Source organism: Centroberyx affinis, unplaced genomic scaffold (genome assembly GCF_046629955.1).
Source record: "Centroberyx affinis isolate AG114_WGS23_722 - 3 ecotype Tasmania unplaced genomic scaffold, CSIRO-AGI_Caff_v1 ptg000561l_1, whole genome shotgun sequence".
Lineage (NCBI taxonomy): Eukaryota > Metazoa > Chordata > Actinopteri > Beryciformes > Berycidae > Centroberyx > Centroberyx affinis.
Genome location: NW_027279204.1, coordinates 61,794 through 74,975, shown reverse-complemented (window position 1 = coordinate 74,975; position 13,182 = coordinate 61,794). Strand labels below are relative to the sequence as shown.

Below are 13,182 nucleotides of genomic sequence, written 5' to 3'. Positions count from 1 at the left end.
GATCCTTAGCTGTTCTTTCGGGATAGTTTCTTGGAGTGCTTCCTTATCCAGTTTTTAAAATTCAGGGAAGATTATGAAAAACCCTCTCACTCAGAATCAGAAAAAGATGGAGTAGAGAGAAGAGAGAACAACCCTCTCAGACTGTATTCATTCTCCGGGTTTGATTCCCGGAGGAAGACGGTGGAAATATCAGAGACGACAGTAGAATATTTCTCTCAGATGCAGTTCCAGCCTTCTGGAACATGATCTCAACATCATTTAGCAAATGGTTTCCCCTTTCTCTCGATTAATTACTTCTAAATGTTTAAAACCACTGGCATTGATCATTATTTGCAAAAGCGAAATCATTTGGCATGGCTGAGGGAATGTCTGCGGCTGGAATGTGAAGTCGACATTGAAACTACACTTTCAAGGACTTTGAAAACTAGGCTAACTACCTGAATAGCTGCCAGGCAAATCAGTATGCATAACCTGACGCGTTTGACTTCAGAAAATCCAATTTTCAAAACGCCAAACTCAGTCTAGCCTGTGTGCCTGTCAAAAAGTCGAGGAGGAAATGTCAGGGGGAACATTGATTGACAGCGGCTTGATTGCTGGCAGAGAGGCCCACACAGTTAGGCACAGTTTTTATAGCAGCATCCTTAGAGATATATAGGCAAATCTTCATTTTTATATTCACCCCTTTTGCCATTTTGGAATAAATCATTCATGTCATCCACACAAACACTCTTAACACTCTTGCTTGGCTGGGGTTTGGTAATGCAGGTCACTCATACTAATTGGAGTACGTCTGTGTGTGTGTGTGTGTGTCTGCCTTCTCAGGGAATGCACCCGGCCTTCATTGGTGCCCAGTACCCGTTCTCGGTGGCCACTGGCCCCCATCCGCCCATGGCAGCCACTGCTGTTACCTTCCCTGGCGTCCCTGTGCCGTCCATGACTCAGATAGCCGTCCACCCCTACCACACAGAGACCGGCCTGCCCCTCAGCACCACTGTAGCAGGTCAGGACAACAGGCTCTCTGCATGGAATTTAGTTTGAAAGAGAAAACCTTACCCCCAAAACACCCTTCAACTGATTAGATTGTAGAGACTGCCCGCTAATGGTTAAAACACATGCTATTGCAATATGCTTTTGGCTGATCAGGTATCAAAAATATGCAACGGTACCAAGATAGTGATTCAGGTGAGTCAGTTTTTCTCATGTTTTTTTTTGGGGGGGGGGGTTCAAGGTTATTATAGTTTTGCATTTTTCATTAGTTTTTATTTTTATTTCGTTTTGACTTTTTGTTTTCAATCTCAGTTTAGTTTTAATTCGTTTTAAAGCGGGTTTTTTTTTTTTTGATCAGGGTCTTTTTATTGTAATTTTTCAGATTATATCACAGGTCCAAACAGGTCCAACAGAAAAAGAAAAGGAAACTTAATAGTTTTTAAAGCGGGTTTGCTAGTTTAGTTTTTATTTTTTTTGAAAATGCTTAGTTTTAGTTTCGTTTTTATTAGTTTCAGTGTTAGTTTTAGTCTTTTTTTGTAATTTGTCAGGGGCGAGATTCAAAAATTCAAAATACTAGGCTTATGTATGAAATAAATTGACAAAGACAAAAACTAAAGACATTTTCTCTATAATTTTAGTTTATTTTAGTTAGTTTTGTAAACACACAATACAGTTTCAGTTACCGTTTTTTTGTAAAGCCTCATTTTTATTTTTATTTCAGTTAACGAAAATGTTTTTTCACACCTAGTGTTCGTTATTTCGTTGGCGTTAACGATAATAACCTTGGAGTGGTTACTCTATATCAAAAGCTTACCAGATTATGTCAAATTAAACTGGAATCGGTTGCTATTCATCTCAGGTTTGTCGTCTTTTTAGTTTTTCCATTCATGCAGTTGTGAGGTTGAGCAGTGATTAGAGGCCAGCTTCCCTGCCCTCTCCCTCAATGCAAACTGACCCAAAATCAGCATCTAAATATAGCTTCACTTCATTCCGTTTGGAAAAGAAATGCCCTTCTAGTCAGTCTCCCATTCATAGTCAGTGAAGAATAAACTCGTAAATGTTAGACTACTCATACATGCGAACTACTGGTACATGCTAACTGAGTGGTATTCTGTGACTGTCGTCTTTGTTTGCAGTGGGTGGTGTCCATACAGGCTCCACCATCCAGGCCATACAGGGAGCCGCTCTGCCCACCCTCTCCTCCCAGCCCGCCTCATTGGTCAGCACTCCTTTCCCAGCTGAGGATGAGCAACACAGCCAGCCAATCAGCCAACAGGGCCTGCACTACCTGCATTCTGCCTACAGAGTTGGTGAGGATCACGGGTTGCATTTGTTTAAGAGTACCTTCCCAGTCAGGCTGAAATAGTTTAGATAGACTAGAACTTTTCACATTCTTTGAATCGATACCTGATTTATGGAAATTTAAGGAAATGTACATAGACTTTGAATGTTTCTTTAGATACATTACATCACTGAATTGCGGTGTGCTTGCTGTTAGATTATTGCTTTCTTTTTTTGTTGTTTGCTTTTTTGCCGCCAATTCAAAGCCTCAGCGTAAAAGGAGCGCAAACTCTGGCTGGAAAACCTTACATCATGGGAAATAAAAATTGCAAAATTAAGTACTGAAATATCCTTGAAACTATATAAAATTGAAAAATCAAAAAAAGAAAAAGAAAAAACTAGCATGGAATCATATAATCACTTTATTTGGTGCTGTGCACGGTGTGGTTCAAAGCAGCAGTTAGCTCGGTGCTCTTTTGTGAGCAGCGTGTTTCCGAGAAGAGGAAAAGCGTCTTGAATGAAATTGAGAAAGTTAAGAGAAAGAAATGACTCTTAGAGATGGATGTAGCTGTAAAAATAATATGAGAAGGACTGCCAAGGAGAAACAGAGTGACGGATTGAGAGTTGAGAAGGTGAAGGAATCCAAGTAAGGTAGGACAATACAATGAAATCTAATGTTAATGAGTAGGTTATCGTTCACAGCTATATAGCAAAATGTCCGCGCTCATGTATATATATATTTATGCCAGTCTTTTATTTGCACAGCAGCAGCAACAGTAACGTATGCGTTTCAGCCCTCGGCCTTCCTCTGTGTTTCATATTCACTTTACTCATAAAAATGAAATTATGTTATCATTCTACATCCCGTTAATGATATGCCTGCTGAAATGTTAAGCCACCGTTTGCCGTTGATATTTAGCGCTGACGTGCTTAACTTTTGGTCATGGACTTTTTAGTGGTTGGTAATGGATAAGTCGTGAAAAGTCCTGGAATTAGAAAATGACTTCAGCGTATGAACCCTGGCTCTCAGTAAGCATCTCGTTTCTCCCGTGTGTGCAGGCATGCTGGCGCTGGAGATGCTGGGAAGAAGGGCCCACAACGACCACCCCAACAACTTCTCCCGCAGCCCGCCCTACACCGAGGACGTCAAATGGCTGCTAGGACTGGCCGCAAGGCTAGGTGAGCCTAGGGAGAGATGAATGGACACATTAACGGATGGGTGGATGATGTGACTGATTGGGATTTATCGACCGGTGGACTGGGTTATAGACCATTTTTAGAATTAATTTCAAACATACAACAATACTCGGTAACACTTTATAATAATAATAATAATTATATATTGTATCATAGCTTTTTACCCTTTTTACTGTCTCTTATCAGCTATGATACAATATATAATTTATAAACAAATGATTTTATATTACACAAACGAATGATAAAATAACATAAATTATAGCATTACTAATAATTAGTAAACATTATTAATGATCATTTCATTGTTTGTTCACAGTAAAATAACTATTAACTAAAGTTTAATTAACTATCAATTTACCATTTATTAATGATGGTTATTATAAAGTGTTACCCAATACTCTACTGCATTACATCACAGACTAACACATGATTATGGATAGGGCTGCAACTAACGATTATTTTCATTGTCGATTAATCTGTCGATTATTTTCTCGATTAATCGATTAGTTGTTTGGTCTATAAAATGTCAGAAAATGGTGAAAAATGTGGATCAGTGTTTCCCAAAGCCCAAGATGACGTCCTCAAATGTCTTGTTTTGTCCACAACCCAAAGATATTCACTTTACTGTCATAGAGGAGGAAAGAAACCAGAAAATATTCACATTTAAGAAGCTGGAATCAGAGAATTTTGCCTTATTTTTCTTAAAAAATTACTCAAACCGATTAATCGATTATAAAAATAGTTGCCGATTACTTTAATAGTTGACAACTAATCGATTAATCGTTGCAGCTCTAATTATGGACAAACACAGATGTTTTTGTGCCTGCTCTTTGATATATCTTATTTGATCCATCTTTTAATGTCTGAAAAGCATGATGAGAAATGTAGATATGAAATATTGATAGGCCTTCATCGCAGTTTCAGACTTTAGATGTCAGGAGTCTTGGGCTGAATGCTAAATTATTTGCTCCAGTGTAGATTCCGTTTTTTTTTTTTTCCATGTTGGCGTTTGTCTCACAGATATTTTGTGCAGAAAAACACTTGCCTCATATTTGCAATATTTGTATTTTCCACCAGAGGTGCCAATCTTGTTCATTTCATTGATTCATTTCATTGATAATAATTCAAACCTTGCGAGGTCTTTGGATCTTGCAGGCTGTGAGAGCCAAAGTTGCTCTATGATTGTGTCTCTTCACGAAATTTTGCCTACAACCTAAAGTGAAATCTAAATCGGCCAGAAAATAGACCTTTAACATCAAAATACACTCTCTCTGCTTTTCCTCGTCTGTCTTCCCTCTCTTCCCCCCTCGCTTCTTTTACCCTCATTTCCTCCGTTCCCCTTTTCCTTATCCAATCCTTACTTTTCTCTCCCAACAACTGTCATCTTTCATTATCCTCTTCCTGCTCATCCTCCCATTGCTCTTCGGGTCCTCTCCTCTCCTCTCCTCTCCTCTCCTCTCCTCTCCTCTCCCCTATCAGGAGTGAACTTTGTCTACCAGTTCTGTGTGGGAGCAGCGAAGGGCGTCCTCAGTCCATTTGTCCTGCAGGAGATCATCATGGACGCCCTGCAGAGGCTGAACCCCGCCCACATCCACGCCCACCTCCGGACACCCGCTTTCCACCAACTGGTTCAGCGCTGCCAGCAGGCCTACTTGCAGGTAAACCCTCAGTCAAACTCATGTATATCCAGTTGGAGACAGCTGAGATAACAAACCTTAGTCAATGGTAGCTAGTGATCTGCTAAGAGTCAGACAATTATGGTATGCTGTGTTTTACATGGGCGCAGTAACAACAGCAATAAAAAGCTTAGTTTTTACAACATCCCAGGTGGTAGGAGCAACCGAGGAGTTTAGTCACCACAGGAGAGATTTGTGGCGAGGTGTTGTGCCACCGTTTGTTTCTTTTTAAAAATGTTTTTCTCCTGGCGGTGCGTCTTCACCTTTGCCTGGGTCCAGACCTTTGAATCCGCCCGCTCCACCAGTTGACTTACCTTGCGAGGCAGCTGGATTCGCGAGATCACGGATCACGCGAGAATCCATCTTGCCAGGCTTCCAAGTTATGCGTTTGTGGCCGAACCACAATCACCTGCCAAGTATTTTTTTTGAAAGCGCCTGCCCTTTTCCAAACAGTTTCCAATGACGACTTCCCAGATGGTTCTGTGTAACGAACCATCTGGCGCATCAGGTTACCAGTTGACTGATTCTGGTCTGGCATCGTGACATGAAACAGCGGTTTCTCGGTTGAAAAGTGATTGGACCAATGAACTAACAATTAGCCAATCAGCACCACAGGCGGGACTAACGGCGTTGTCAAGCTGTTGTCAAGCTGTGCACCAGAACCAAGGAGGAGTAATAACAACAATGGCGACCGCTATAGACAAGATAGACGCTGCTATCCAGGCTGTTCTAAATCGATTAAAAGTACCAATTACTTTGAAATCCGAACAGCACTCTGCTTTGAAGGCATTTATTCAAAGGGGAGATGTGTTTTTTTTCGCATCAGTATTGACTTAAAATGACGTTAGATTCAGGCGGATACGTTGGTCTCTAGTGATTGGTTAGGGAAAATCGAATCCCCCTCCCCAATGGAAATCGGTTAGAGTGGAGGCACTGTCAGACTGAAGATGGAAACGGAGTGTAACGAGTTGCAGTTCTGTCTGATATCAGGCAATTTCAGGCAATTTCACACCGGAGAAATAACAAAGTCATTCCAATTTCTGTGGATTGTTTTCCTAGTGCTGGAACAGTATAACAGCATTTAAGAAACCTTTCACAAGATCACAAAGAATGAAAGTTGCCTATTGAAAGAAACCTACCGTAGTTTAATGAACGGAGATCACGCTCGTTTGTGATCCATCTCAAACCAAAAGCGATATTATTGAATTATTATTCAATATTATTGTTTATCGTCTTTCAGTGGAATCATATTGTGATGATATGAAGATATTTTGATATTGTGACATTTCTGCTGTCTAAATTGATGATTACAAGCAAATTTTACTCAAATACTCCCATAAAATGAGGTATGCTAGGAATATTATTTAATTATTTCTGTTTTGTTTGACATCACACCTAACATTACCATTCGATTCAATGAGATGAACATTAATTTGATTATTTAACATGATTTACATACATGAACCATATCATGATATATATTGATATAGAGAAAAATCCTTATGATTATCATGATATTGATTTCAACCATATCGCCCAGCCCTAGAGTCCATTGATTCTACAAGGCAGTTGTCTGTTGGCTGGACATTAGTCTATTTTGTAATTTATTAAGCACATTTTGCCCACAATAATTTCCTTTTGCAGTGGCAACACAACACCACACACCAGAGAAACACATTTTTCGAGGATGTTCACCTGTCTTGACTCTAGCTTAACTGATCATGCTGGGATCCTCCAATTAAAGTGTTTTCTTTCCTTCATGGCTCCTCTGCAATGAATTCACCAAATTAGGCATAACTACTGAGCAAATCTTCATTCAACAGTCTCAGCTGCAGTGCTGCCAACGTGATTTTTACCGTCATGCATACCAACAATATGGCAGTGCTTTGGTACGTCCAGGGTTTGTGCATACTATGGATATGCATAATATAAATAGAGAAAAATTAGCCTACCTGCAGGTAAACCCTCAGACAAACACATCTATATATATATATATATGTATACATGAAGAAAACTTTTACTTTTGAGACACTGGGCTTAAAGGAATAGTTCACCCAAAAATGAAAATTCAGTCATTATCTACTCACCCCCATGCCAGTAGAAAATGGGAAAATCCTTTAAGTACTAGGGTTTGTCTGTCAACAAAAACTGATAGCTATCAACGATGGTGGAGACATTGTGATGTAATAGTATATTGTATACTAGGGCTGGACGATAATTCAATATTATCGTTTATCATCTTTCAGTGGAATCATATCGTGATGATATGAAGATATTTTGATATCATGACACACATTTCTGCTGTCTAAATTGATGATGACAAGCAAATTTTACTTAAAAACTCTCATAAAATGAGGTATGGTAGGAATATTACTGGAATATTTCTGTTTTGACATCACACCTAACATTACCATTCCGTTTCAATGAGATGAACATCAATTTGATTATTTAATGTGATTTTGCATACATGAACCATATCGTGATATATATATTGATATCGAAAAATCCTTATGATTATCATGATATTGATTTCAACCATATCGCCCAGCCCTATTGTATACCATAGCAAAAATAGCTGTGCACGTCTTTAACCAGCTTTTATAGGCTAAAAAAAAAACAAACCCTGTCCCACTTCTGCTTGATATAACAACCATATGAAAACAAAGTAACAAGGTAACTGTTTCACACATTCTGAGATAAGATAAGATCGCACTTTATTGATCCCCTTGGAGAAATTCAGGTGCCACAGCAGCAATTGGCGGAACAGTGCCAAGGAAATTAAGTATAGGAGGGTAATAAAAGAAAAGAGGTCATAAAATATCACACATCAACAAATATCTTTTTAGCCCTCTAACCACTAATTAAACATGACTAGTGCTACAGGTTTCATTCAGATATCACAAAGATTGGTGCACAGTGTTGTCAGATCTCCATGATTACATGTATTGTGAATGGAAATATCTGCCTGTAAATCACACTGTACACATTTACTGCTAGGAAATGGGTTAATCAAAGTCCAATCTTAATAAAAAATAAATTACTTAATGGAGGAATGATTGTAGATGTACCACCTCAAAAAACTCATCTCAAAAACCAAATTTTTGACAGAATTTTGAATCCTCAGGTCATATCATTGTAGTCAGTGGAGAATAGAGCATATTTACACATTATACGCATGTCAGATTTCATAATTTTATCTCAAAAACGTAATTTTTTGACAGCTTTTCTATATGCATGCTGCGCTTTGTCCTATCAGGTTCAAAATTGCTCAACCAATTCATCTTTTTTTCTTTTATTTTTTATTTTTCTATTACCAGATTTCTTGATTTGTGTTTAAAAAAAAAGGGAATGATTTATTGGGAAAATTAAATCACAGAAAGGATTTGGCAAAAGTGCTTGGCCCCCGGAAATACTGCTTGCAGCTTTAATTATAGTTTGCGATTTTTCATTCGTTTTTATTTTTATATAGTTGTGAATTTTTGTTAGTTTTCAGTGTGGGTTTGGTAGTTTTAGTTTAGATTTTATTATTAGTAGTAGTAGTATTATATTATTTTTACAAATATGTTTACAAATGTTTAATTTTAGATAAGCTTTTATTTCGTTTTTATTCTAGTTTTAGTATCTTTGGTAGGAATGGTATTATTGATGGTATAATGATATAAGGTATTTGGTACATGTTTCCAACAGGTATTGTTCAATACAAGCAATAAATCATAATTCAATTAAAATGTATTTACATTAAGTTTTCAGTACATCAACTAAAGTTGGGACCAACAGCAATCTGAATTCAGATCATTTAGCTCCAAATAATGCCAAACAGGATTCTGCACACACACACACACACACACACACACACACACACACACTCTGACTCTCTCCCTCTCTCTCTCTTACCTTAAGTCTGTCCTGATGTCTCCATTTAAACTACACAAGTGCTCATTCATACATCTTTGTTAGTGTATCTCGCTGCAATTTGTGTGTGTATATCAGTATGTGTTACTAATGTAATACTACGAGACTTGAGACCTTAATCACCAACTGTCTGTCCATGTCCTCCTAGGCGACCTGTTGACCCATATGTCCTCCCCCCCCCTCCTCTCTCCGTAGTACATCCACCACCGTCTGATCCACCTGACGCCCGCCGACTACGACGACTTCGTCAACATCATCCGCAGCGCCCGCGGGGCTTTCTGCCTGACGCCGGTGGGCATGATGCAGTTCAACGACGTGCTGCAGAACCTGAAGCGAGGCAAGCAGACCAAGGAGCTGTGGCAGCGCATCTCCCTGGAGATGGCCACCTTCTCCCCCTGACCGGCCCGGGGGACGGGGCGCGGAGACGGCCGCGAGAGCGCCCGAGCCGCGCCCGACGTCCGCCCGGCCTCCGGCGTCACCGCCGCGCCGAGCCGGCCGCGTTCCGACCCGCTCTGGTCCCGTCAGGCTCACGGGGACGTCCGTCGCCGACCCCGGGGTCCTTCCTAGTTCTTAACGCGGACTTAACAAACACAGCACACAGGCAGCACAATCAGCTCCCCGTATTCCCCCGATCCCCCCCAAAAGACTTCCTTTTTAAATGTCATCGGTGTGTTTGTCCACCCGGAGCGCGGAGGAGAAAGCAGATCAGCTTCCTCCTACTCTCCGCTCCTTGACTGACTCTCACTTCCCTTATTCCCTCATTTTATCATGGTTCATGTTTGTGTAACCCTGTGTAATTAAAGTGTATTCCTTCCTTCCTTCATCCACTTGTCTCTTCCATTTCCCCTGAAGACATTGCGACGGGGATATCTCTCTAACGGTCGTCATTTTATTTCAGGTGTTTTGTAGTTTTGTTTAGTTGGCTCTTTGTTTTTAATGTTATCACTGAGTGAGTCAGTTTAATACTGCAACATTCCTGTCCGGGGTGGTAGGGGCTTCGAGGCCTCGTTCACCAAAAACTTGTCACTACGGATCTGAATTTTAGCAGTGTTTAAAAAGAAAAAAAAAAAGAAAAAAAAAAAAGGAAAAAAACAAAAACAAAGTTTGCTGAAATCAATTAAAAAAAAAAAAAAAAAAAAAACCCATACATTTAAAAAAAATGATGATAACCTAAGTACGGGTGAGGATTTTTCAGTGTTTTTTTTTTTGTTTTTTTTTATATATATATTTTGTATAGAATATGACATGTATGCAGGAAGGAGGAATGGGAAGAGAATCAGAGATTATTAAAGCTGTTGAGTGTTGTGTGGGTTCCTTTTTTCCATTTCAGCCCGACTGAGGCACGAGGCCAGAGGGTGAACACAGCGGATCAGGCTGGACCAAACTCAGAGGCCGGCTTTCCACTGCGGGGCCAAGCCGGGGCTGGCCAGGGCTTCCGCAGCATTACTGTCACTGACTTTCCAAATATAGCATTTCTATTATTCTTTTGTATCGAGATGACTTGTCAGCCGGACTAGTTCCAAATCACTGACTTGTAAAAATGCCTAGTTTGGCTGTAGACATGGTTCGGCCCTGGAAAGCCCCGCTTTGCCAAGCTGTGTGATGCAGGTTCATCTGAACACCAGTCCAAACATACAGTCAGACCTGTTAGAAAAAACCCACATTACTATTGATGAGTGGACCTGATATTTGTGTAATAGGGTTCCCTTCAGTGTGGGACCCTGGTGCTGTTACTCTAAAAGAGATGTTGACGTTCCATCGGTGTCCAGGTGGCTGCTGTGGGTCAAAACCGGCATCTTCGACTTTGCTCTGGACCTCACGGGTGAAGAGTGACTTAGTAGAAAATGTACTGTGATATTTTTGTATTCCTCAAAAGTGTAGCTTGATTGAAAACAAAGTTTTATATATATATATACGTACATACATATATATAAAACTGTGCTGGTTGCAAAAGGTTGTAATTTAGAGTGAAAAGAATAAAAAAAGAACAGATAAAAGCAATACTAAAAATGTAGAGTTTACTTAATAAAGATAATTCAAAACACTAACTCACTGTGACTTCTGTGTGGGGTTGGGGGGGGGCGGGCCAAGAGAGAAGACCGTTTAGCCACAGAGCTCGATGAAGCATATAGCGCAGTGGTTCTCAACGTGGGGTCCGGGGACCACCAGGGGTCCTTGAGGGGGTTCCAAGGGGTCGACAGCAACTTGATGAATTGTTAAACTTCACCATTATTTCATTTATAAGAAGTGAACACAATTAGAGAATGTAGAAGAATGACTAGTTTGATCATAGTTTCATTGTTATCTCTCTACCTGCAATGCAGATAGTCATGGGATTCTGGACAAAATCATATCTAACATTAGAAATATTCTCAGATCTTGGTCCAAGAGATAAAATATCATCAAATGGGGGGCCTGTGGCTCTAATGTGGACCAGATTAGAGGTCCTGACACGATCCGTATGGTCTCAAGAATGGCCACAAGAGGGAGCGCGAGGGTCATTTATACAGTTTAGAAGTCCATCAAAGAGTCCAAGACAAAACATTAATATTTCACAGCATAAATCATGCTCGCTTTCCACTAATAAATTACCAACCAACTTTAACAAACATTTTTCACAAAGAAGTAGAGTAGATTACGTGTCTGTGTCCAAATCAAATACCAGTGTGTTAAAATGCCATCCTTCCATAACTGCTTTACTGACGGTAATATGGATAGGAGCATCAACTTATTGCAAATATGTGCAAATAACATGCCAACGGAATGAAACTACAGTCAAATATAAACCAGTAACAGAACATTGTAAAAGAAAAATCAGTTCAACATTATGAATCATGTTCCAACAATGAGGTTTTAAACTACAAAGTCCACCTGGGCTCAAGGGTCCCGTCCGGTCTATCAATAATGTGGGGAAAGTGAACAAAATATGGAAACGTCAGCTATGCACCGTGGCACTGACATACCATCATAAATGTTAATGATTTTTTTTAGAATCTACTCCGAATAACAGACAATAGCCTGTCTCCCTCTGCACTCTGACAGGTGAAAGCAGGCTTTATGGGAATTATTTTAGGGTTGAAAATGTAAAAACCCTGCCCGGTGGATTTGGTTGAGTCCAGAGTTCCAGCAGAACCAAGATGGCGGACTGAGCAGCAATACGCTGAACTTCACTTTTTACTCTAAATGTTGAAGGTTTCCTCCCTCTCTCACTCGGGTCGGATTGCTATCCTCTGAGAACGAATACTGGTAAGTCAGGAATTATTTACAGATTTTATATTTTGTTACGGTATCTTAAACTTGAAGCCCGTTATATATGTGCAGCCCTGTGTGGAGCGAATGTAGCCTCAGCAGCTAGCTGTTCTTCAGTACCAACTGGACTGGGGTTGTTTTACTGTGGAGGTCTTTGACCGCCTGGACAGTTGAAATACAAATCTGCCAGCACTGTAGGTGGAACTGGACATAAAGAAAAGACGATTCAAATGACGTGTTGCATGTGCAGGCTAGAGTATCAATCTGTCCAGATAAATAGCTGGCGCTAGCTATGCTAGCAGCCATCTAGATGCATAACTAGCTGTTAGCTGTTAGCACGCTAAAAGGCTCCAGACATACTGATGCTTCATATGGCGGACTGCTGGCTGCAGATGGAAAAGTTTTCCCGTTTTTATCCACAAGCTGTCTTTTCTATCCTCTATTCTCCACGGGATGACAGTTAGATAATGTGACATTTATTAAAATTATTATTAGTATACCGTATTTCCATCAATATCTTGTTTAATCTGAGGCATTGTTTTGAAATGTGCTGTAAGCTTGTGACCTGCCTGGTTTAGCTGTCGGCTAACAGGTTGGATGTTTTGGCCAGCTGCTGCCCGCTAGGGTCAGAGTTATGCTAGTAGTACTAGCTAGTAGTACTAGCATTGTTGACCTAGAACAGAATGGCTTTTCTATCTATTGAGTCTGAAAGTGCTTTAGTGCTATCTGGCCATAGTTGCCGAACTTCACTGTTACTGCTGTTTGAAGAAGCCAGTTATTATATGGAGCCAGTCCGTCATTCACAGTGTGCCTGAATTTTGTTGTGACCAGAGAGAAAATGTGCCTTTTCAGAAATGGTTACTTGTTGAAGCTTGACAAC

At 40.1% G+C, this 13,182-nt stretch overlaps 1 protein-coding gene across 3 annotated transcripts in view; it reads left to right on the top strand.

Moving 5' to 3' along the window:
• zswim8 (zinc finger, SWIM-type containing 8) overlaps window positions 1–9,591 on the top strand; it is a 73,761-nt gene extending 64,170 nt beyond the window's left edge. For all 3 annotated transcript variants that reach the window (XM_071518255.1, XM_071518254.1, XM_071518253.1), the window contains 5 exons: window positions 823–1,000; window positions 2,124–2,297; window positions 3,328–3,447; window positions 4,945–5,123; window positions 9,249–9,591. In XM_071518255.1, coding sequence (XP_071374356.1) covers window positions 823–1,000; window positions 2,124–2,297; window positions 3,328–3,447; window positions 4,945–5,123; window positions 9,249–9,452 — 855 coding nt within the window. In that variant the 3' untranslated portion in view covers window positions 9,453–9,591. The remainder of the gene's footprint in view (window positions 1–822; window positions 1,001–2,123; window positions 2,298–3,327; window positions 3,448–4,944; window positions 5,124–9,248) is intronic.
• The last annotated feature ends 3,591 nt before the right edge of the window (window positions 9,592–13,182 follow it).